The sequence below is a fragment of the Lontra canadensis genome, unplaced genomic scaffold (genome assembly GCF_010015895.1).
Source record: "Lontra canadensis isolate GAN:19392208 unplaced genomic scaffold, GSC_riverotter_1.0 scaffold13, whole genome shotgun sequence".
Lineage (NCBI taxonomy): Eukaryota > Metazoa > Chordata > Mammalia > Carnivora > Mustelidae > Lontra > Lontra canadensis.
Window position 1 is genome coordinate 726,811 of NW_022631007.1, and position 11,272 is coordinate 738,082.

Genomic DNA, 11,272 nt, shown 5'->3' on the forward strand with positions numbered 1-11,272 from the left:
GGGGGGGGGGGGGGGGGGGGGGGGGGGGGGGGGGGCTGATGGGCCCAGCGGTCCTGAGCCTTTCCCGTGCTTCTGCACAATGGAAACATTGTGCTCCCTCTTAGAAGGACGAAGCCCCGCGGGCTCCTGGCTTTGTGAGAATGGGGGCGGGGGGCGAAGCACAGCCTCCTCGGCGTGGAGGCAGCGGCGCACCGGGGCCCGCGACTCTGGGAAGCCAGCAAGGGCCGAACACTGGCCTCTATTGCCACCGTGGGCCTGCGCCCTTATTCGGAGCAGAGAGGAGCCTACGGGACCGCACAGGGTAGACTGCGCAGGTGCTTAGACGGCCACATGTCCAGCTGGACCATGTCCTCAAGTCCGGGGGAAGAGACCGCGGTGCCACGGGACCACCCGGCCACTAGACGAGGCCTAGGCCAAAGGCTACAGTTGGATCGGCCCCGCCTGAGGTTAGGGTTAGGAGGGTCAGACTCTGAAGGCTCCCCACTATCTTCAGGATCCGGGTGCGGAGCGCCGCGCTGGCGCTGCTCGGTTTCCGCCCGGGTTTTCGGAACAGCCGGGATTCCCAGCATGGGAAGGTGTCCTACTTTGGGGCGCGATGCACAGCTCTGAAGAGAGGAGATAAGACCGGAAAGCCTCTGGGCTTGACTCCCTGCCTCCTCTCATCTTTGGCCATTTCTGGGCTCATGGGGCCGGGCGGTCCGATTTGGGGATTGCTGGAAGCGCCAAGCAGGATTTTCCCGGATGGCGATGAGAGAGAGCACTGCCCGAGAATTCCCACTCCCCTGTTTTGGAGCCTCAGTCAACAAGTGGAGAAAAATTTTGATACGCTGACTTCTTCTCACTCTCTTTTAGGAGAGAGGGGGAAAAAGGACTTTGCTTAAAGTCGTCTGATTATTGATTCAAATCAAGCCTGGTGGACCTCTCTTCCTCTCTCAACCACTCGCTCTGAACTCAGACGCTGGCCCTCACCATCATTTCAACCCCAGTCTCTCCACACCAGCTCAGCCAGTAGCTGCCTGACTCCAGGTTGTGAGCTTTAAGGTCAGGATCAAGGGACATTTAAGGGAAGGTTTAGGTTAAAATGCACAGCTGGCTCCCACGCAGACCGACACCAGAGGCTTGGAAACCCATTCTCCTTGGGAGTCATGTTCCCTTTTGGAAAAAGCAGTTGCTAACGTTGTCATTATGGTTACTGTAACTTGGTGAGATCTAGAGTACTGGGGTGGGGGGAGGCTGTGGAGAGGCTTTGCCTGGAGGACCAGCCAGGCTCTGAAACCAACAAGGCAAAGCCAAGAGTAATTCAGCAAACCTGAGAATCAACATCAGTGGCCCAGCCGACTTGGCCCCTAGAGCCTGGCGGGCCTGGGCCAGTGAGGCAGGTAGGTGCTGGCCCAGTGCTAGTGGGGAGAAGGGGTGGAGTGACCAGGGAGTAATTACCCTTTGCCCGGATGTGGCCCCTGCCTTGTGTTCCTGCTGCCAAGAGGGGAAGGACACCAAGCACCTGGGTCCTGGCCCCTCAGTGTAAAAAGCCAAGGGTCAGGATCCTCTCCCTCTGCCCTGGTGTGCAGGTCCAGCTCTGGGACTCAGAATATACTGGAATGGAACCAAAGGCCAAATGAATACCCCCTCCCCTCAGCCTCTCCACAGTCATGCCGCATTGCACATCCCTTCCACCCTCCGATCTCCTAGCGGTGGCACCTGTCATTCTGGGGTGGGTGTCCCGGCCTCCGTCCACTGTCCTCACCCCCCCTCCCCTGCTCTCGGGCCAGCTCACCTTTCTGTACAGCCGGGCTCAGCGGCCCCCAACCGGGGCTCTTTCCTTCCTTGAAGAGACCGTCTCCGACGGGATCTGTAGCAGCAGGAAAAAAACAGTCAGGAGGACCGGGGCGGAGGTTGTGGGCTTGACTGAGAGGGCTCCGGGCCAAGGCTCGGAGGGTGGGGGATTGAGGGTTGGTTCCTGGGTGCGAGGCTAGGGGCTCGAGCTGCCAGCTCCTCCTCCCCGATCCTGGCCCGGGCGCGCGCCGCGCGGAGCCCCTCCATAACGCCCAAGTCAGGAAACGCGTCCAGGAAAAAGGAAATCCGCTTTCCGAACGGGCCGGCGGAAGCCTTATAAAGCCGAGCAAGGAGTGCGCCAGCGGAGCGGGAGCGCCCGGAGCCCATCCGAGAAGAGAGGAGGGCTCCTGGAAGGCTGGGCTGGTGGGAACGCTCGGAGCACGGAGGTGAGGAGCCACGAGGGCGCTGGGGCGACGCTCAGCTGACCGCTGCTTCCCAATTCTGAACGCGCACTGAGTCAGTCCCCTGCCACACCGAAGACTCCTGCTCCCCCTACCAGGCTCCCTCAGCCGCTGAGCTCGCGCCCTCGGCCTCCCAGGTTCCCAGTCTCCTCACTTTGAGTCCTTAGACCTCACACTAAAACCCCAAAGCTCTCCATCTGCCTTTAAGGTACCCCAGTGCCCTACATTGCTCAGTCCTCCCAGCAATCCTAGTCTCTGGACCGCGTTCCGTTCCCTTGGACCCCAGCAACCCCTTCCCATGCCCGAACCCAAACTTCCGGCCCCAGGTCCTGGTGCCTCCAGCCCCTGGCTGGTCCCTGGTACCTGGCAGGTACATGTTGATCAGCAGGGGCTGGGAGGCGCCGCTCTGTCTCATCGCCGCCAGGGACTGGGTGGTGGGAGGTGGGGGTGGGGATGAGAAAGGGGGACGCGTCAGGCTTTGCGCTCGGGGCACCGATCCCCGCCCGAGGCAACCGCGGGTGACAAGAAGACGGCGCGGGTCCGGCAGGGCCTGGCGGGAGGGGGCTGCCCGGGTGTGGCGGGGGATGGAGGGGGTCCTGGAGCGATGCTCCCAGCTACCAGGCTGCCTGGAACCCTCCGGCCCCCCGCGCGGGCAGGGGCCGCAATTTCCGTTTTAATTAAAGCGAAGCTGCCTCGGCCCCCCGGACCCCGCCCCCGCCCCTCTTATCGCCCGATCGCAATAAAGTCTCCAACGAGCAGCGCCGCAGCCAAGCGCACCCAGCAGCCCCCAGCGCCCCGCAACCCGGGAAACGCGCGGGGGATGGGCTTGGGCCTCCTACTCTGATAGGGGTCGGGAGCGCATTTCTTTTGAGCCTCCTTGACTCTCAGCAAACAGCGATGGGGCAGGGTACCCGGCCCCACCTCGGACCCCAGGGGCCACAGCCCCTCCTTCCGCCCATTGCAGCCCCCATCACTGCTCCACTCTCCTCCCCCTTCCTCCCCCCACCCCCACCCGGGTTCCTGTCTCCAGGCTGCGTTATCTGCATCTTCACTTTTAAATTTCCGCTTCCCTCCCTCTCGCCTGTCGCTCCGCTCCCGGCCCGGGCAGCGGCTGCTCCCGTTATCTCCGCTCCCTCCTCCTCCCTGAGCCTCTTCCCTCCTCCTCCTCTCTCACTCTCTGCTCTTCCCTAGAGACCAGATCTCCTTCCCCGTCTCCCTCTTGCTTTGGCCTGTTTCTTGCCTTTCCAGGCCTCTGGGCCAGCGCCGGGTCTTCTCCCCCACAACTTCTAGCGGTTTGTCCTTCCTCCCCCTTTCTAGGTCTCTCCTTCTCCCTCATCTAGCCTCTTCAGTGCCATCCCGCTTCCTGTCTCTACTCTCTCTCAGTCCTATGTCTCTCCTTCCCCTCCTTTTTTCATTCATTTGGTCTTGATAATTTGTGTCAGGCAGGAGGCTCATGAGCCCTCTTCCATTTCCCCCAGAAGAATTGCTCTTCCATCCTTCCCCATCCCCTGTCATCCCAGCCTACCATCCACCATCTCAACTACTGGCCTCCTGGTTGTCCCTGAACCAGGCTGCAGTTGGCACCTTGCTCTAGCAGGAGTAGAATGACTGAAACAGCGTTGTGTGCTGTATAAGGTCTCCAACCCAGGGGAGGTGTGGAGGCTGAAATCCCTTCCAAAGACACTGACCATGTATTAGCAAAGCTGATGTGGTTCCCAGGTGGCCTGAAGTCTCTGAGTACCGGTGGGGCTTCCTGGCTCAAGAGAGGCTAGCTAAGGAGGGATGCTAGCTGCAGATGAGGCTCTGGGTTTAGGAACCCACCTGCAGCCAGGCAGCACCTGGCGGCTACTGTCAGTATTGGTAATCTGAAGTCCTTTCTCTCTTGCTGCTTAAGCCCAGGAGGTGAGGAGGCCTGGGACTCCAGAGCACATCGATCAGAGTGGGCAAGTTTCCTGCAGGATCCATGATTCTGGGATGCCTGACTGATGACGGCTAGAGAGTCCAACTTGAGGTGTTCTGCAGGGCCCAGGTTCATTCCTCACTTGTTGTAACTGCTGGAGTGTTCGCCTTTGTTGAAGGAGGAGTGAGGGTGGCAGAGTCCATGACCCTAAAGGAAGATGTAGATGAGAAATTGTGGGCAGGGGTGGGTGGGGAGACAAAGATAAGAGATTAGAATGTTTGCTGGAGACCAAACCCAGGGCTTCACGGGAAGGGAGGGCCTTGGAGATGGAGATGAGGTTCCCATCCCTTTCCTTCATGCCTTCTTATTTCTTTCCCAGATAGAAAATGATGAGCAGGAGGCCAGAGCTGAGAGAGTGGGGAGTCAGTGGGGTTCACTCAATGCTCTCAGCAGAAGGCTGAGACAGACAGAAGGGATAGGTGCTCAGAGCTGGAGGTCTATCCAGATATCCCAGCTCTGGACTGCTGAGGGATCAACAGCTCGGGCTCTGTGTCTCTGCCTCACTGAGGACTCAGGTGCTGAAGGGGTAGGTGAGCTCTGGAAAGAGGTTGAGAGGTGCTCCCCCTCCATCCCACTGTCCCTGGGTCTTGGCTGCACCAGAAAGGAGATGACCTCTTTCATCCCCTTTGGCCTTGGCTGAGTGCAGTCAATGGATGAGTCCCAGGCAGCTTCTTCTCCATCCTCCTCCCACCTGGCTGGGCCCCAGACCCAGAGGGTTCTGCTGACCATCAACCTGCCTAGAATAGGAGGAGGTTGGAAAAGTGAGAACACTTTCAGCCTGGCCTCTAAGCCCCTACTCCTTAGGCTCCAGTGTGGGAAGCAGAGTTGGACCCCTAGGTCCAGGAAACCCTCGAAGGTTTGTATTGACAAAGGCTGCAGCAAATATTAGCTCTCTTAACTCACTAGTTGTACAGATGAGGACACTCAGCCCTAGAGACAGGGAGTGTCCTATTCAAGCTCCCACTGCCATTCCTGAAGCCATCTTGCTGACTCTTCCCAGCAGCCACAGACCCTCCTAGAGGGATGGGGAATACTAGATCTTCTTTTGCCCATGCTTACCCCTGCAAAACAGGAAGAGGGAAGAAGGGCTGCTGGGCTCTGAGCCTCATTTGTCTGGGTTCTAGGTTCAATTCTGGTTCCCAAAGACTAACTTTGGGGGAAGTTAGTCTCTACATCTATAAAATGGGGATTACAGTATCTACCATACAGAATTATGAGGCTTATATAGCTTGTGCTGACCACTCAGACAGGCTCTATACATTAAGCTATTGTTACTATTACCATTCTCCAAGGGGACAGTTAGGAGCCTGTGACCAGGCAGGAACTCCAGACTCTTTGGGGGCCCAGAGAAGTGTGGGGTTCTGCTGAGGCCTGAGGATTTTAAACCCAGCTCTGGTCAGGCTTCCCTTAACAGTCTGAATTTAGGATCAAGAGCCCAGGGTTCAAGTCCTGGTTTTGTCACTGGTCATTTGGATGATCTCATCAAGGCTTCTCCCTCGCAGACAGCCCAGCTTCCTTCCTGATTGGTGAAATGGATTAAGTATGGAGGGTTTTAGAAGAACCAAATGCAACAGGGCATGGGCTCTAGAACCCATCCATTTAGAAAGCAGAACTCATACCCTATCCAGAATTCTGTCCCTTGCTCCCTCGACCCTACCCTGGAATCCATGGTGGCGGGGGACCAGTGCAGGAGAATGAAGGCCCTACTTGGATGGCCCCAGTGCTTTTTCATAATACCACAAACATTTTTAGTGGTTTCTCCTTGAATCCTCACAACTCCGTGAGACCAACAAGGTGGGGATCAATAGCCCCACTTTACAAGTGAGGGAATGGAGGTTCAAGGATGCTATATGATTAGATCCCAGATGTTCTGACTTGTAGTCCAGGGCTCTTCCCACAGGAGCAGATGCCTGACTTTGCACAGGTGGACCCTTAGGAATGGCTCAAGTCCAAGTCTAACTGTTCTCTGATATTGGTTACCTCCTCTGGGTTTGGGCGATGACCTGGGCCACTCCTCCTCATTGATAGGTCCCCTAGGGGCTTGAAATCACAAGCATCCCTGAATGACAGAATGAGGGGAGTCCCAAGGGCTTTGAGGGCCCTGCCTATGTGGGATGATGAGTGTCATTAACTGGGCCAAATGGGGAACTGGGTAGAACCTGCACTGGTGCCAGGGGCTCTGGTGGCTGCTACCACTCAGCCCCAGCATGCCTGAGGGCTTCTGCCACCTGCTCCAGAATCCAGACTCACTGTGGTCAGTGGGTGAGGAGTGGCCTCTCCAAATCACCAATCCTCTGAAGAGAGGGGAGGGAGAGGAAGAATGAAGAGAGGGTTCTTTGGAACAGCTGAGAGGAAGGGTATGAAAATGCTTTGTCAATGCCAGAACTCAATATCATGATGGGATTGTTATGATTCAGACAAAGGATCTGGGGGCTCCACTCAGAGAAAGTCTCCCCTTTAGAAGGCCCTGGGAGGCAGTGGGACCTCTCGCCCATCTCTCCTCTTACAGCTTTGCTTCTTTGTAAAGCAGAAATTCTATAAAGCTGGGAAAAGGGTACAGGGTTTGCTCAGTTGGATAGGGAGCCAGGGCAAAGAGAAAGGCTGGAAATGTGCTGGGGAGCTCTGCATAGCGTTAAAGAGGTCCTGCTGTGCAGGCATTCAGGTGCCTGGCCCAGGTGGTTGAAATTCAGCTATGAGCCCTGCTGTAGGACTGTGCGCACCCAAACCAGAGGATGGCAGAGGCACCATGTGTGCTATGGTACACATGGCCCAAGCTCATCAGTCTTTACCAAGGAGAGGTGTGGGACTGGTTGTATTTAACAGGACCCCCAGGATTCTTACCAGTAGTTTTCTCAGCCCTATCAGGGTCTAGCCACATATATCCTCAGCCCGTTTATGCTCCATAGTCAAGAATCCTAAAACCTGAGAGGAGGGTCAGGTTGGCAGGCAAGGACCTTAAGAAGAATTAGGATGAAGATTACAAAGCAAGACATCAAGAAAGAGGCAAGAGGGGCAGGCAGGTTCAGGAGCCTTTATTGAGGGTCCTCAGGGGAGATGTCAAGACTGCGAAGCTTAATGCTGGACTCTTCGAATGGACTGCAGCAGCCCGGTGTGGGCCTGCGTGCCAAATTCACTGTAGTTACGGAACTCCCCACTGTGCCGGTCCCGCTCCAGTACATACTGGTAGCCCCGGTAGCCTGGGTACTGGTAGGCCACCCACCTAGGCCAGTGAGAGCACAAGGGTGGTAAGCAGCCTCTGCCCCCACCCCCACCAAAGTCCCCCATTAGTAGCCCTCCTTTCTCAGCCCCTGCTCCAAAACCATTGCTTCAACTTTCCCTACATGGATCTCTTCCTGCCCTGCCCACTGCTCCAGGTCTTCTTATCATGGTCTTCCCCTTGTCCCCTATTCCCACCCTCCATTGCCTCTTCATCCATCTTTTAAAAAATCCTTTCCTCTATCCCCACATTGGCTCCCTGACTCCTATCTCCTACTGCCTGGCCCCACAGTCTGTCTCCATCATCTCATTTCCCCCATCTCTCAGCTCCCAGCATCTCTTTACCATGTCTCTTAGCACACCATCACCTTTCCCAACCTCGCTCCCTGAAGACAATTGCCTCCCTTCTCTTCTCATCTCCTTTGTTCCAGTCCCAGGACTCACGCTCCAGAGCTGACTTTGAGGGAACCCACATCCTTGCTGGCCCAGCCCATGGAGGGCAGGGATGGGTAGTCATCGCTGAGTTCAAACTTGCTGCCCTGGAAGTTCTCCCCCTCGAACAGTGTCACACGGCTGTCACTGTGATTCTGAAAGGTGGGAGTGGACAGGTCAGGCCCTCCAAAGTGTTAATGGGTACATTCTCAGTCCCATTTTCCCCATCTTCCTTCCCAAACATAGCTATGCAGACACTTTGGCTCCACAGACATTCCCAGAGATCAGTCCATCATGTCCATAACACTCTGGGAAGCTGGGATGTTCAGAAGTCCCCAGCCTAGTCCCTTCTATGGCTTTGATTGGAGGTGGGGAGACTGAGGGTTTCCCCAGAGACCCTTCCAGGCCAGGGCTAGAGGGCATCTTGTAATATGGACCTATTTGCTGAAGGCAAATCAGAGATCCCGAGAGAAATTTGGCCCATTAACCAAGATAGTTTTCCTAAAGGCCTAATTGACGACTCAATCCCCTGGCCAGGAACTTGGGTACAGTCTCGCAAAGGACTGGATCCAGCTAAGGGATGACAGAGTCAGAACAGACAGGGCAGGGATCAGTGTTGGTTGGGTCTTGCCTTCCATAGCATTAGAGTCTTCCTCTCCTGGAATGGAGAAACTAGGCTAAGTCAGCATTTGCTCTTTGGCCTCTACCTCTCAGCCGCAGGCCTCAACAGAGGGTACCTAAGTCAGCACAAGTGAGAAGTGAGATCCCGCCCTCCAGTGACTTATTTGATTCATTGTCAACCTTTACTCTACATACATACACACAGAGACTGACCCCTTTTCTCCAATGATCCCCAAATCGAGTTCTAGTCTTGTCTTCATGTTAACCCTTGTGTCCGAAGGCTCCTTCTGAGCCCCATTTCCACACCTGTGTATGAGGCTAACAGCAGCCACCCCAGCCTTACAGGACTGTGTGATGACAGAGGCACTCTCTCATAGGTGTGGAGGACACGAAGTGAGGAACCATAGGTGCTCAAGACCCGCCCAGTCTCAGTGCTGTCCGTGGTGCTGATTTTGGGTACCTGACTTGGGCCCACTTTTTGAACTTGTAGAGACACTTCCGGTTCTGGGAAGTAATGCCGCTACCACCCATCTAGGAATTGTATTTGTATGTCCCCATACAGTGACTGGACAGCCTTTCTGAGGTGCCATGGTGGGGTCAGGGTCTGAAGCTAGGAGCTAGGTGGTAGGGGCCGGTGGCGGGGTGGGAGGCTGCTGTGCTTACTGCGCAGAGCACTGGGCGGAAGGAGAGCAGCTGGTCACTGTGATGGCCGCCACTGCCACTCCAGGCATTCCAGCGAGGATAGTCACCCTTCTCCAGAATGAACTGCTGTCCCTGGAAGTCGGGGTACTCAAAGGCCACCCAACTGGGGAAAGATAAAGGAACCTGGGAGGCATCTGCCCCAGCCTCACACCTTCCTTCCCCACTCTCAACCCCACTGTGTTCGAGAAGACTGAAACCAGTCTTTTTCTCCAACCCTAGGCCCTTACCGTGACATACACAGCTTATGGCAATCTGGCCCCCTCTAGAAGCTGAAGACCCTAAATCTTACTATCCAGGATTTGAGGGACCCAGACTTCCAGCTTAGGCTCCGCAGGTTGGAAGGAATTTTCCAGCTTCTGAAGATCACCCGACCAAGAGTTCCTACCTCAAGCATTTAGGTGCTTGCAAAGGTAGGTGTAGGACGCCCCCACCTCCCCAACCTGCAGTAGCGATCCGTGATAGCAACAACCTGCAGTAGTCGGGGGGCCCCAGGCTCTCAGAGACCAGGGTGGAGCGAGAGGAAGGGATTTGGCTTCTTCTATTATACCAAGCGCAGAGCCATCTAACGCACAGAGAAAAACTCTGGATAGGAAATAACTACACTAGGAACCGCTTCAGGGTTCAGGCTGGTTCCACCCGGCACCCGCAAAGTGTTGTCCGTCGCCTTTATCTCTTCGGTTCACATGTTTTGTCTTATGGCGCATGGCGAGTTCTGGGGAGGCCAAGGGGTTCCCTATGTGGGTCGGTGTCTCCCAGGCAGGGCTAACAGTCTAGGGAAAGGAGGACCGAGAGCTGAGGTCCCAGGCTTGGAGCTTAGGCCAGGGGATCCCGGCGCCCGCCAACGCAGCCTGGCGGTTCCTGGACCGACACTCACGCGCCATTTTCCACCTTGACAGAGCGCACCCTGCGCAGGCCTCCGCGCTCGGCGATGTTCGCGCAGTCGCTCAGCAGCCGGCAGCGGCGGCCCTGGAAGTCCTCCTCGTCCCAGAGCGTGAGGCTGGCGGGCGCTGGGCCCGGCGCGGGGGCGCTGCTCATGCCGCTGCGGGTGAGAAGGGCAGGACCAAAGGTTCAGCGTCCGACGGGCGCCCTCCCGGGCCCAGACCCGCTCAACCCGGGCTGGGGCAGGGTGAAGAACGCCCGGCTGGACCCGGGCTGCTAGCGGCTCTCCGTCGCCTCGCCCTCCCCCGCCCCGGAGACACCCTGTCCGAGCCCGAGTATTCACCGGGTGGGGTGAGGGCTGTACTGACGGAAATCAAAGAGGCTGCGCGTGGGCCGGGCGTGAGGGTCTTTATAATGGGCCTCGCCCCCCTCCCGCATTCTCTTCCGCTGGGGTGGGGGAGCTGAGTCAGCGGGCAGGCTGCGGTCAGTTCTGGTGTCCTCTGGGGGAGCCCAGGCCTTTCCCGAAGCCGCCAATCTGGCCCCATCCCTCGGGGATCACAATAGAAAGTGCTGAGGCATATGTCCCGCGCCCGCCGCAGCTGAGGCTGACTCCGCTTTTTCTTTTTGGGGGGCCTGAGTCAGGCAAAGCGCTCCCGACCTCTGGGCAGAATGCGCCCTCCCTGGCCCAGACCTTTAGTGATGGAGGTTCCAGGCCACCCGGCTAAGACCTCAAATTCTTGACTTGAGGCTCGGGAGTTCTTCCCAACGTCTAAACTCCACCTACTTCCTCTTTCGAGCGACGCTTGGCGGGATCAGACGCGGCTCTCCGCAAAAGACTTTCCTCACACCCTCTGTCGTCTTTCCCACTGTGGCTCCTTTCCTCCCAAGCTTGAGTTCCCAGATGCGCGCTCAACTCCCGGTTTACTTGGGCAGAGGCCAAGAGAAAGCAATGACCAGGACTCGCCGCAAGGCGGCGCTGAGCTCAGGAAACGTAAATCGCCCTAGGGAGGGCGCGGATTTAGAAAGCGCTTAGAAATAATAGTAACTAAGGGAGCGGCTCACTGTAGGTAGAATGTTTCAACCTCAGCGCTACGCTCCCAGTCGCCAGACAGAGTTCCCGGCTCTGAGGACTCCGGTCGGGACCTGAAGTTTCTAGGCTCTTGCCCTCAATCCCCCACCCGGCCGGGGGGGGGGGGGGGGGGGGGCGGGGGGGGGGGGAGGGAGGGGG

At 57.1% G+C, this 11,272-nt stretch overlaps 2 protein-coding genes across 2 annotated transcripts in view; both read right to left on the bottom strand.

Annotated features, from left to right (window-relative positions):
- Positions 1-2,805, bottom strand: part of FEV (FEV transcription factor, ETS family member) — a 3,705-nt gene extending 900 nt beyond the window's left edge. Inside the window, exons 1-2 of the mRNA XM_032857959.1 lie at positions 2,598-2,805; positions 1,775-1,849 (exon numbers count right to left, since the gene is read on the bottom strand). Coding sequence (XP_032713850.1) covers positions 1,775-1,849; positions 2,598-2,649 — 127 coding nt within the window. The 5' untranslated portion in view covers positions 2,650-2,805. The remainder of the gene's footprint in view (positions 1-1,774; positions 1,850-2,597) is intronic.
- A 4,461-nt stretch (positions 2,806-7,266) lies between these two features.
- Positions 7,267-10,200, bottom strand: CRYBA2 (crystallin beta A2). Its single transcript, XM_032857960.1, has 4 exons — positions 10,040-10,200; positions 9,127-9,268; positions 7,855-7,997; positions 7,267-7,414 (listed from the first exon to the last, which is right to left on the bottom strand). The coding sequence occupies exons 1-4, from the start codon at positions 10,198-10,200 to the stop codon at positions 7,267-7,269; spliced, it is 594 nt and encodes a 197-aa protein (XP_032713851.1).
- Between the last annotated feature and the right edge of the window lie 1,072 nt (positions 10,201-11,272).